At 33.9% G+C, this 14,031-nt stretch overlaps 1 protein-coding gene across 1 annotated transcript; it reads left to right on the top strand.

Moving 5' to 3' along the window:
* Window positions 1–7: 7 nt before the first annotated feature.
* LOC133183071 (L-2-hydroxyglutarate dehydrogenase, mitochondrial-like) lies at window positions 8–9,627 on the top strand. The gene is made up of 9 exons (XM_061318006.1): window positions 8–161; window positions 487–614; window positions 1,674–1,825; window positions 2,147–2,278; window positions 2,552–2,746; window positions 3,527–3,700; window positions 3,962–4,119; window positions 4,983–5,114; window positions 9,405–9,627. Exons 1-9 carry the CDS (start codon window positions 37–39, stop codon window positions 9,598–9,600), a joined length of 1,392 nt encoding a protein of 463 aa, XP_061173990.1. The 5' UTR covers window positions 8–36; the 3' UTR covers window positions 9,601–9,627.
* Window positions 9,628–14,031: the final 4,404 nt, after the last annotated feature.

Raw genomic sequence — 14,031 nt, forward strand, 5'->3', positions numbered from 1 at the left:
TCCCGTTGCGCCACGCGTGATTGCACGAGAAACAATATGGCTGCGCCCATGAAGTTTGCCCGAGTTTGCTGTCAAAAACATTTTCCAAGTGTTTGTGCACTTTCTTGCAATAAAAATAGAGTGTCCAGTTTTAAGCTTCGACATCAGCGATATGCACATAAGTAAGTTTATACGTAGCTTAATTTGTTGAGTAGAACGTATTTCAGTGTCAGTACTGTCACCTGACCAGCTGTTGAACTTTCAAACATCTTGTTATTGGTTGCTAGAAGAAGATGAATATTTGATGAATATTATGGGACAAGGCAATTTTTATTAGGGCTAGATTTTTCTAAGAATAATAAATTGTTTTGGACTGATATTTTTTTCTTTGGAATAATTGTACATGCAGGTATATGCATGATAAATCAGAGACAAGTGACCTACATATCGACACGCCCTATCCTCTACATTTAAGGATTAAATTTTTTTGGTTCCATTTTTCTGCAGTCAGAATGGGAGAGAATTCGACGTTGCAATCATTGGAGGTGGCATTGTTGGAATGGCTACAGCCCGAGAAATTAAAGTTCGACATCCAAACCTGTCTTTTGTGGTTTTAGAAAAGGAAAAAGAAATATGTAAGAAATTGTACATTATTCATGGAAGTATGTCAAGTGGTCTAAAAATTTTCAAGCTAATTAAATATAAACATGGACATTAAATGATAAAGCTGACTCCAGCCCATCCTTGTTTTCTCGAGAACATGCACATTTTACTTGTCAAGATGAATTAATACATTTGGATATTTTCTGCTAGGGTATTTCTTTTTTATCTAACTATGTTTTGTTTTTTATATCTAAAAAAAAAAATGAAAAGGTTTGCTCTACATTCTTCAAAACTACGGTATATAATTTTGAAATTCAAGGTTACAAAATGCTCATATATAACTTTTTCAAGAAGTATCAGGGGTGGCTTGTATATCTTTTCATTTAAATTTTTTTTTTTTTAGATATTAGAAATTGAATGTGTATTGAATATGTATTAATTTTATTTTTCTTTCTGTATTGATTGCATCATCATGATACATTTTTTTGTGTGAAATATGGATAATATGTTTGATGGTGCGACCGATGGGGCAAGCGCAGTTGTGTCTGTGTAGCTTACACTTCAAACTGCATGAAATTCAGTTTAGACTGAATCACATGAAGTCATATCTTAGTTGCATTTCCATAACAGAGCCTAAAAATTTCAAAATTTTATCATGGAGCATTTTATCTACTATCTATCTGCAATTTCCATTAAAGCAAGCATAGTTTTATCATTACATGCATTTGTGAACTTTTGTTTGGGTATATCACAAAAATATAGACTTATAGTTTGTGCAGCCATATGCAATTTAGGGAGAATTGTGGGTACAGAGTTTCTGCAGAAAAGAATTCCCTTTGATCAAAGTGCCGTAGTCTGAATTTTCTCTTTGCCCTGGTGTTGTTAAGAGCTTGCAGTGCAAGCAGCATTTGCTTGCTATTATGTGAAGAAGTGAATGTAGATATAATTTTAGTACACTAAGAGGTCAAAAACATTTTTCAAAGGAAGAAAAAAGGTAAATAAATCACCACCAAACAAATAGCTAACAATCTAATCCTCTCGAGCTACACTTACATTAGTACACCCCCCTCCTCCCCCTATTTTTTTTTCAGCATTTCACCAAAGTGGACATAACAGTGGGGTCATCCATGCTGGAATCTACTACACACCTGGGTCTTTGAAGGCCAAGCTCTGTGTCCAGGGAGTGGAACTCCTCTATGACTACTGTGATACAAATAACATTCCATACAACAAATGTGGAAAGGTCATAGACTTTTATATTTTGGTTTTCAGATTAAAGAACTGATTTAAAGAAACAGTAAATTGTGCTATACATTACAAACATGAGGCTGCAATAGAAGGGAGATAACTCTTAAATTTTACGATTTCATTTGCAAAAATAACAGTAAAAAAAATTTTGCCCCCATTTAGCAAACTTGAATTTCAATAACAGATAGTAAACTGATATTTATTCTGAATCAATATATTTTAATATCTTCCTCAATAGTATAATATATGAAAGTTTATCCTAGGTCAAGTACAGTAGACAGTTAATTTAAGGACAATATCCTGTTGCATCTTTTAGTTGATAGTAGCAGTGGAACAGGAAGAAATTCCAAGGTTAGAGGGTCTTCTGAAGAGAGGAAATGAAAATGGAGTCAAAGATTTAAGAATGTTGGGTCCAAAGGAGATAAAAGAAATAGAGCCAAATTGTGAGGTATACCACCTTTCTTTGTGATTAAAAATAAATTTTTATAGTACCTTTGCTGCATTACAAATGTCAAGATAAATGTACGTTATATCTAGTATTAAATATAAATTTTGTGTGATTGAAAAAGAAATTTCTCAGCAACATAATTAAATAAAATATGTCTCTAAAAATCCCTAGAGCAGATCCTTCTTAATAATTTTGAAATAATTGTAAACAGAAATACATGTAGCTTACTTTGATTTCATGTACATTTAGCCTCTTAAAATTGAAATATTTCAGGGTTTGAAAGCAGTACACTCCCCACATACCGGCATTATTGATTACAAAGTGGTAACCCAGTCATATGGACATACTTTTGAGAAACTTGGGGGCCATATTTATACTGACTTTGAGGTGACAGATTTCTCAGTGACCAAGGAGAGTGGACATGGTATTGACTATCCAGTTACCATCAGAGGCACTGGTCACAATAAGGTGAAAATACTTTATTGATTGCATTACTGATCTGAAAGTGTTCTTAATATTGGTATTGCTTTAATGAAGTTAACTTCTGACTTGGTATACAGTTGAATTGATTTTCTATGCTGTATGATAAACTTGAAAATTCTTAAACTCTTTGGTTTAAAAACAGAAATGAAATGTTACAAAAAGATTAATTCACATAACTTTTGTCAGTGTTCCATTTTTCTACAGTGAATTAGGATAAATCTACATGATTCTGATAATTTTCAAGCAAGATTGAAGGAAAATGACACCTTCTGAATAGTGTCTGTTGTTCATTTCATTTATAATTTTGAGGAATATCACATTATTGATGATTAAATGAATATAAATGAAAAGAATGGGCAAGTCCTAGTACAATAGAGGAATATGCATGTCCAAGAGTCTACCTCATATGGATAATTGTTATTATTCCCACAGAGTTGTTTACTGAGAACAATTGTCCAATCCGATGAATGAATGAAAAAGCATGCTTGCTTGTTTTACCGGTAAATACATATTTACATTTAATCATAAGCACATAGTTCAGGTCAATTTACCTACCGGTAATATCTTTTTTAAAAGTTCAACAAAGCCCTTTTATGCAAGACAATACATGTAGACACTCAGGGTCTGTTGTTTTGGGCCAGGGAATGCATATGAAATTTAAGTAATTTCTGTCTGGAATTACCCGGATACCCCCTAAAATACAAAACAAAAATCTGGAGGAGGAAACATGCTTTTAGTGATAATGAAGTGTTGAATATTTTTCAGGGTGAATCACGCGAGGTCAGATGTAAATATGTGGTAACTTGTGGTGGTCTCTTCTCTGACCGACTAGCAGAGTTGTCTGGATGTGACCGAGAACCCAGAATAGTGCCTTTCAGGGGAGACTACTTATTGTTGAAACCTGAGAAAACTAACCTTGTTAATGGAAATATCTATCCAGTAAGTGTTTTTCTGTTGTCTCATACTTTACAAATGCATGTTTTGAATCCAATGGAGCTGTTTTCATTTGAAATACTATGAGCAGCCTAAAGGAATTCCTCTATGAACAGTAAAGGAAAGTATTTTCATAAGGACTATTCATTTACTATATCAAACCTGGGAATTAAATAAGGAAAAATATCTTTTCTGCATATTCAAATCTGAGGAAGTCTGCAAAATAATGTACATGTATTCTCTAATAAAAAAATATGACTTTTGTAGGTACCCAATCCCTTGTTTCCCTTCCTTGGAGTACATTTCACACCCAGAATAAATGGAGATGTGTGGCTAGGTCCTAATGCAGTGCTGGCATTCAAAAGAGAAGGATACAGTCTCACAGATTTTAGTTCAAAAGATGCTAAAGATGCTGTTTCTTTTAGGTCAGTTGATATGTCTTTGAAGAGCTTAAATCACAGCTTGTAAAAATGGTAGGAAAATATTATTAATATTGTGATTTACATGTAATAAGAATTTAGTATTACATATTGTACAATATGTATAATTTTGCAAATTATAATAAGTAAACGTTTTTATAAAAAATAAAATCCTCCAATGAGAAAAATGAATTTGATCTACAGCAAACACTCCCAGCCAGTAGTCTTTGATAGCCAAAAATATGGTTAAGACAAAGAATTAAAATTGACTTTTAATTCTATATTTGTAACATACATGTTCTATTTAAAGAATTATGTTAATTATCTTTAAGTAAAACCCAAAAATACTTGTAATGTATGAAGTCACCTGAGTCACTCAGGTGATGTATTGCTCTTCATTTGTGTCAGCCTTTTTGGTTGTTAATTTTTGAACATTTTTTAGCCTCTTCTGTGAATCGTCAGATCTGAAGCAATTTTGGTATATAATACATATATATTCATCTATGGATGAAGGGGAACAAAATTATTTAACTATCTGAGGCCTAAAGGTCTTAAGCCATCAAAATTTATAATGTAATTAGTCCTAGCAGAGGTAAAAATGGTCATATGTTGAGAAATTTATTATACTCAGTTTACTGTCAAGGCCTATGGGCCTCTAGTTTTTAATGTTGAAAAGATCTTTCATATTAGTTCCTGCGGCTGTTTATTGTACTAAGTCATACTTCACAAAATATTAATCGACTTACAGAATGTATAGTAAGTTACAGTGACTTTTAAATTACTCTTATTTAGAGAATAGAGAGTTTAATACATGAACAATTTTATATTACTTGCAGAAAAAAATGTCAGTTGATTATACTCTGTTTTAGGGGTCTACGCAAACTAGCCATAAGGAATTTAGGATTTGGAATAAAAGAGATGTACCGAGGTTTTAATATAGCAGCCCAAGTCAAACAGCTTCAAAGATATGTGCCTTCCTTAAAAGTATCGGATGTTACTAGGTTTGTCAAATCAGTGTTTCATTCATCTTATTTTTTTCTTACATTCTGTTTTTCATTGCCATAAAAAAATGGTTGTCATTTAGTAATCATTTTCACTATGCAAATAGGGGACAATTGAAGACACACACTTGTAGATCATCTGAATTTGGTAATATATATTCTACAAAGATTTTACATGACTGTGGTATTGTAGTGGAGCAGCTTAAAAATTATTACATCTGATGAAAGAAAGTAGTTTTTTTAGCTCACCTGAGCTGAAAGCTCAAGTGAGCTTTTCTGATCACATTTTGTACGTAGTCCGTCTGTCCGTCTGTCCGTCCGTCCGTCCGTCTGTAAACTTTTCACATTTTCGACTTCTTCTCCAGAACCACTGGGCCATTTTCAACCAAACTTGCCACAAAGCATCCTTGGGTGAAGGGGGTTCAAGTTTGTTCAAATGAAGGGCCATGCCCTCTTCCAAGGGGAGATAATTAAGAATAAGTGAAAATTTGGTGTCTTTTTTTAAAAATCTTCTTCTCAAGAACCATTGGGCCAGAGAAGTTGAAACTTATGTGAAACCTTCATTACATAGTGTAAATTCAAGTTTGTTCAAATCATGACCTCCCAGGGGTCGGGTGGGGCCACAATGGGGGATCAAAGTTTTACATAGGAATATATAGGAAAATTCTTTAAAAATCTTCTTCTCAAGAACAACAAAGCCACAATTAGTCATATTGATACGAAATCATCCTCAGGTAGTGTAGATTTAAGTTTGTTCAAATCAAGACCCCCGGGGGTAGGGTGGGGCCACAATAGGGGATCAAAGTTTTACATAGGAATATATAGGAAAATTCTTTAAAAATCTTCTTCTCAAGAACAACAAAGCCACAATTAGTCATATTGATATGAAATCATCCTCAGGTAGTGTAGATTCAAGTTTGTCCAAATCATGATGCCCGGGGGTAGGGTGGGGCCACAATGCGGGATCAAAGTTTTACATAGGAATATATAGGAAAATTCTTTAAAAATTTTCTTCTCAAGAACAACAAAGCCACAAGTAGTCATATTGATACGAAATCATCCTCAGGTAGTGTAGATTTAATTTTGTTCAAATCAAGACCCCCGGGGGTAGGGTGGGGCCACAATGCGGGATCAAAGTTTTACATAGGAATATATAGGAAAATTCTTTAAAAATCTTCTCCTCAAGAACAACAAAGCCACAATTAGTCATATTGATATGGAATCATCCTCAGGTAGTGTAGATTCAAGTTTGTCCAAATCATGATGCCCGGGGGTAGGGTGGGGCCACAATGCGGGATCAAAGTTTTACATAGGAATATATAGGAAAATTCTTTAAAAATTTTCTTCTCAAGAACAACAAAGCCACAAGTAGTCATATTGATACGAAATCATCCTCAGGTAGTGTAGATTTAATTTTGTTCAAATCAAGACCCCCGGGGGTAGGGTGGGGCCACAATGCGGGATCAAAGTTTTACATAGGAATATATAGGAAAATTCTTTAAAAATCTTCTCCTCAAGAACAACAAAGCCACAATTAGTCATATTGATATGGAATCATCCTCAGGTAGTGTAGATTCAAGTTTGTTCAAATCATGACCCCCGGGGGTAGGGTGGGGCCACAATAGGGGATCAAAGTTTTACATAGGAATATATAGGAAAATTCTTTAAAAATTTTCTTCTCAAGAACAACAAAGCCACAATTAGTCATTTTGATATGGAATCATCCTCAGGTAATGTAGATTCAAGTTTGTTCAAATCATGATGCCCGGGGGTAGGGTGGGGCCACAATGGGGGATCAAAGTTTTACATAGGAATATATAGGAAAATTCTTTAAAAATCTTCTTCTCAAGAACAGCAAAGCCATGATTTGTCATATTGATATGAAATCATCCTCAGGTAGTGTAGATTTAAGTTTGTTCAAATCATGACCCCCGGGGGTAGGGTGGGGCCACAATGGGGGATCAAAGTTTTACATAGTAATATATAGGAAAATTCTTTAAAAATTTTCTTCTCAAGAACAACAAAGCTACAATTAGTCATATTGATATGAAATCACCATTAGGTAGTGTAGATTTAAGTTTGTTCAAATCATGACCCCCGGGGGTAGGGTGGGGCCACAATAGGGGATCAAAGTTTTACATAGGAATATATAGGAAAATTCTTTAAAAATCTTCTTCTCAAGAACAACAAAGCCACAATTGGTCATTTTGATATGGAATCATCCTCAGGTAATGTAGATTCAAGTTTGTTCAAATCATGACCCCCGGGGGTAGGATGGAGCCACAATGGGGGATCTAAGTTTTACATAGGAATACATAGGAAAATTCTTTAAAAATCTTCCTCTCAAGAACAACAAAGCCACAATTAGTCATATTGATATGAAATCATCCTCAGGTAGTGTAGATTTAAGTTTGTTCAAATCATGACCCCTGGGGGTAGGGTGGGGCCACAATGGGGGATCAAAGTTTTACATAGGAATATATAGGAAAATTCTTTAAAAATTTTCTTCTCAAGAACAACAAAGCCACAATTAGTCATATTGATATGGAATCATCCTTAGGTAGTGTAGATTCAAATTTGTCGAAATCAAGATCCCCGGGGGTAGGGTGGGTCCACAATGGGGGATCAAAGTTTTACATAGGAATAAATAGGAAAAATCTTTTAAAATCTTTTCAAGAACAGGAAAGCCGTGATTAGTCATTTTGATATTGAAGCATCCCCAAGTATTGTAGATTCAAGTTTGTTCAAGGCATCCTCCAGTAGTAGTGGTGGGGCCACAATGGGGGATCAAAGTTTAACAAAAGAATATATATAAGAAATATCTTAAAAAATCTTCTTCTCAAGAACAACAAAGCCATAATTAGTCATATTGATATGGAAGCATCCTTAGGTAGTGTATATTCAAGTTTGTTCAAATCTTGAACCCCCCCTCCCTTCCTACCCCCCAGGGTAGGATGGCAAACATCTTTAAAATTCCGTTTCAAGAACAGCAAAACCATGATTAGTTATATGAATATAGAAGCATCCTCAGAAAGTTTAGATTCAATTTCATTCAAAACATGGCAACTGGGGATAGGTTATGCCTAGAACAGTTGATCAAAGCTTTACGTATGAATATATAGAAGAAGAAATCTGCTGACAAAGAACAGCAGGGCCATATTGACTCAGGTGAGCGTTGTGGCCCATGGGCCTCTTGTTCTTTTTTTTAAGAGAATTTGAATTGTCATAACTTGGTATAATTAAGGAATCACTGTCTAGTTAGTAGAGTATGCCAGGGCATCAACGATAGTTGGAAACGTGGGCTAATTTGCATTACGGGCGAAGCCCGTTATGCATAAATTATCCCACGTTTCCAACTATCGTTGATGTCCCTGGCATACTCTACTAACTAGACAGTGATTCCTTATATTTCCATTTCATTGTGAAATAAAATTGTAAATTTAGATTTTAAAAATGTAGACTAATAGATTTAGATTACACGAGGCCTCACATGTCAATTTCAATAGTCCCCGCCCACTGACGTCAAACACAAAGACAGCCGCACGAGAATTACATGCATATTAGGCCTCCTTAGAGTCAGACACAAAACAGCTGCAGGAGAATTACATGCATATTAGGCCTTCTTAGCTCCTGACCTTTGGCTTGGCGAAATTTGCATTCTGGTGGAATGATCAAGAAATCAACTCTCCTAACTTTCAAAGAGTTATCACAGAGAAACAAATAGAAATGGAAATATTTTTATTTCATTGATTATTAACTAGACTTCAAAGTCATATAATGTTACTGGTAATTGAAGTTTACTTAATTAATTAGTACATACTTGTATTTTAAATCCTTGAACTTTTTAACTAATTATATGAAATTGTAAAATAAAAAAAAAGTTTCATTTTTTTAAAAATAATTTCAAATACTATGATGAAATATTTTACCAGTAAATATAGTTTGTTATGAGCCTTGTCAATGTTGGTAAACACACCAACATACCTTACGAGAACAATGAGTTATCTATTTAAACAATTGTGTCTGGCAAATTTCAAAGGACAAAATTGTTCGTATGTGTGATAGGTTGAAGAATAAAACAGGGCAAAAATAACTGTTTATGTAGCACCGTAGTTACAAACTTTAACATACCAAGTGTCTGACCAGAGTGTTAAAATTTTACATTTGAAGGTTATTCAACATTTTAAATGTTATTTTCAGTCTGGTTTGGCTTTATTTTCTTAGTACATCTAGAAATACATGTATTTTTCCAGTGCAGGTTTGTATTAACCAATCTAAATTTGCTTACAGAGGTCCCTCAGGGGTGAGAGCCCAGGCTTTGGATCGTGATGGTAATCTTGTGGACGATTTCGTTTTTGATGTAGGAGGTGGAGAACTGGGATCTCGTATCTTACACGTACGGAATGCACCATCACCGGCCGCCACTTCCTCTTTAGCTATAGCAAAAATGGTAGCTGATAAAGTGCAAAATACATTCAATTTGTAATAATTATTTGTAATAATAATAATTTGTCTTTTTACCTCATACTTTATACCCAGATCATATGCAATATTATGTAGGTTTATGGTAAGACAGTGGCTTGGAAGTGTACAGATTTGTTTGTGACACATACAGTCATGGAAATTGTATATGAGAGAGAGAGAGAGAGAGAGAGAGAGAGAGACCATTGCAAACAATGTTTAAGAAGTAATCAAAGGAAATCCTGTCTTAATTGGTTCTCAGAATCCTATTTTTAACTTTGTATAACTCTTTCAGTTAGTTTAATGTCTGTGATACATGTTTATATTATTTTTTTTATATTTTGGTGCTATTTTTTTGTAATGCACACCTTAAATGAAAGAACGAGTGCACTTAAGGGCCCCGGTAAAATGTGAAAAAATGAAGAATCAAATTAAACATAATTTTTCATCTCAGATCATTAATTGATATTTAAACCATAAGATTCAACAAATTTTATCACTGAAATTCGTGAATATACAAAGAACAAAGCCATACAATGTGGTAGGGGTCAACCGACATTCATGATTTTCTATAGTAAATCGAGGACGGTCATTCATTTCAAAGCTTTTGTTTACTGTCAGCCTAACGTTGTACAAATTTGTGCGAATGACAAAATACCCATTATACATTTATAAAACTTGCGTGAAAGTAGGAAATTTGTACAAGATTAGGCTTGTACTTAAAATATTAAAAATGTATGAAAAGTTCAATGTTTTTCCTATAGCAAGCGAAAGCTATTTACCTGTGTGACCTATGTTGAACCCACCGTGGAATAAATTATTTAAAATACCGGTAGTCACGTGAGTTCTACCCATGTAAACATTCCTCAAAGGTGCTCACTGAAAAAGATAGCCATGCACGTTTTGTATCATTATATCGAAGTCGTGCCGCATAGAGAAGTTTGAATGTATTTGGTTTTAGGAACACGGGAGGGTTAGGAGAGTTTAGTGTCGTTAAAATGTCATCATGCATAAAAGCATCAAACATTTTTAACATTCATGCAAGACAATGCTACCGGTATTGAAAGCCACCTGAATACACTTTTTTCATTTTAAAATTCAAAGGAACTAATTTTAATAGGCCTCCTTATTGTATTATTTCAAATGCAAGCGTGCAAATTTCTTAGTTTGATGACTATGGCTACAGGCATCTATACAACTTCATTCGATTTTTTTCTCAGGTAAAATAGCGCAACAAGTATCATTCGGCAAACGCGCCCGTCAATGATCCACCATCAGATTGTTCAAGTGTCTGATTTAAATGTCTCATCCCCCTGATTTAAATAAACGAAACTCAAATAGGTTCTGTACGACTTATCCGGATTTGGGGTATCTATAGGCATTTAAACATCTTCATTTGGTTCAAATCCGTGCTGATTTAGGTGATGTTTTAACGTGATTTTAATTAGAAATATCCACTTGTGTTTAACTATTACCAAACGAGAACAATTTGGTAATATATTCTAAAGTAATACGGCACTGAAAAGGGCCCATTAAGCATTGCTTAAGTGCACTTGTCCTTTGCTGGAGAAATTCTTCAATGGTAAACATTTTCTTGCTTTGTAATTTATTTTTTGTATGCCACAGGTAAATTATTAGTATCATTTATGTATGTTTAACAAGATTATCCAACAATCTATATAATAATGTATCTTTTAAGCATCACAAGCACGCTTAAAATGTAAAGTTACATAGAACTGAAGTCCTTTCAGTATTCAGAGACTGTCAAGAGTCAATATTTAATTTAATGGCAGTCCTTGACACTTGTAATAGTACTTGTTCCAATTAAATTTCAATTTTAATTTACATTGAATAAAATATTCATAATGTTTACATCAAGCTTGTTTTTTTCCCCCCCTAAATCTCTCAGAAATTGATTTGAAGCTCTTTTTCTAAGTTTTAAGAAGGACTATGAAAAAAGGTTAAGATAAAAGATATTTTTTATTCAGAATGATCTGAGAAAGTCTTATAACGTTTCTTAGATTTAATTTCTCTGATTTAAATGCATAGGTGTGCTTTAGGTCAAACTCCGAACTTTTCCGAAAAAAGTTCATGCTGCATTTTCTTTAATTTTTTATTACCAGGTAATCTATTAAGCGCCATAATTCTGACAATAGGAATTCCAATCTAATGATTTGCTTTTAACAGTAGCTACTAAATCATAAATATCCAATTATTTTTAAAATTTTTAAGCTACATGAAATTGATCAATGATGAAATGGCCATGTTTCAATAATTCATTGAATTTATGTCCAAGGACAGAAGTTGTATGAGATATCACATAGCAACAATTAGTTACAGTATATACAAGCTTGTTCTTTGACCCTTTCACCTCAAATTCAATACATGTATAGGGATCATTTTTCATTTTTGAAATTGGAGTGAATCTGCAAACCAAGTCATATTATGTATAACCTTGTGACCTTTACCTTTCAGCTAAAGATCAGGAGGGATCTTTAAGTAATAGAGTCATCACCTTAATTAAGTTTCATTGCAAAAGCTTAAGGTCTTACGACACGTTGCTCAAATATCTGTTTTGTATCTATTCATAATATACAACAAATTAATTGTAATTATCATTTTCTTGTGATTTTAAAATAGTTTTTAAAATGTCTTAGTAGATAAAGACACAAAAAACCGTAATATTGGCAATGCTAGTGATTTCCAATAGTATTCTATGGTAAGGCCAAGATAAATAGATTGTCTGTTTCCTATTCCAACCTGAGGAAAAATAGGGTAGGTAGGGAAAACATTTAATTTTATTAGCTCTTCTGAGCCAAAGGCTCAAAGAGCTAATGCTATGGCCATTTGTGCAGTGTGCGTAAACTTTTTAGAATATGGGCCATAACTCAAGAACCCCATGGCCAATTATTGTCAAATTTATCACAGGGTATCCTTGGCCCAAGGGCTCCTGTTCACACTAAAACGAGGGTTGTGACCCTTAAACAAGGGGAGATAATTAGGAAAATAGAAATAAAAGTACTGGTTGCTAAAAAATCTTCTTCTCAAGAACCACTGGGCAGATTATCACTAAACTTACACAAGAGGATGAGGATATGCTGAAGATTAAAAATGTTCAAGGCATCACCCTGGGGCAAAAGGCGTGGTCTCAAGGTCACTTCAAAGTTGACCAAAAATTACATTTTATTAAAATGTTGATATTTTGCTTACTATCAAGACTAGGATCATCAAATCTTGTCAGTTGATGCATTTGAGGACCTCATATCATGTCGACTCAAAAGTAGGTCATGGTGACCTACATTTAAAATTTTGCGGCCATTCTTTTTCAAAATGATTTAGAGGCATATTTTGAACAATTTAAGGCCTATGATCATCAAACTTTGTCAGTTGATGCATCTTGGGTCCTAGGAGTATGTCGACTAAAAAGTAGGTCACCTTGACCTACTTTTTGAATTTTATGGCTAATCTTTTTCAAAACAATTAAGGTCATAAGGTCATTAATTTGAATACTGAGAGGTTTAGAATCATTCAATCTTGTAAGATGATGCATCTTGGGACAATAAAACATATTTATTAAAAAGTCACCATGACCTACTTTTTGAACTTTGCAGGTATTTGATTTCAAAGCATTTAAGGGGCATAATTTGGACATTTTAAGGCCTATGATCATAAAACTTAGTAAGTTGATGCATCTTGGGTTTTCGAAAAAACGTCAACTGAAAAGTAGGTCAGTGTGACCTACTTTTCAAATTATATGACTAGAGTTAAATACATGTATTTCGGGTACTAATTGGCTTAGAATCATCAAACTTTGTCAGTTGATGCATCTTGGATCTTAGTACCTGAAATATTTAATTCTAGTCATATAAATTGAAAAGTAGGTCATGGTGACCTACTTTTCAGTCCACCTACTCCAAGGACCCAAGATATATCAACTGACAGATTTTGATGATTATAAGCCAGATAGCACCCAAATATTAAATACAGCAATAAAATTTCAAAAGTAGGTCAGGGTGACCTACTTTGCAGTTGTCATACTCCAAGAACCCAAGATGCATCAACTGACAAAGTTTGATGATTCTAAGCCAATTAGTCCATGAAATATTTAATTATAGTCCTATAAATTGAAAAGTAGGTCACGGTGACCTACTTATCAGTCGACCTACTCCAAGGACCAAAGATGCATCAACTGACCGATTTTGATGATTCTAAGCCAAATAGTACCTGAAAATATTTAATTAAAGCCATAAATTTTCAAAAGTAGGTCATGGTGGCCTACTTTTCAGTTGACTTACTCCAAAGACCCAAGATGAATCAATTGACAAAGTTTGATGATTCTAAAGCGGATTATAAAACAGCGTAAACTGACCCAAACCAGGTTATACTCGAATAATTTGGCCAAGAATTAGAGTCATTCCTTATAATTTAATTTTAAAATCATTAAATATCTATGGGT

The sequence above is a fragment of the Saccostrea echinata genome, unplaced genomic scaffold, assembly GCF_033153115.1.
Source record: "Saccostrea echinata isolate AGI-Se365-2 ecotype Australia unplaced genomic scaffold, CSIRO_AGI_Sech_v1 ptg000009l, whole genome shotgun sequence".
NCBI lineage: Eukaryota > Metazoa > Mollusca > Bivalvia > Ostreida > Ostreidae > Saccostrea > Saccostrea echinata.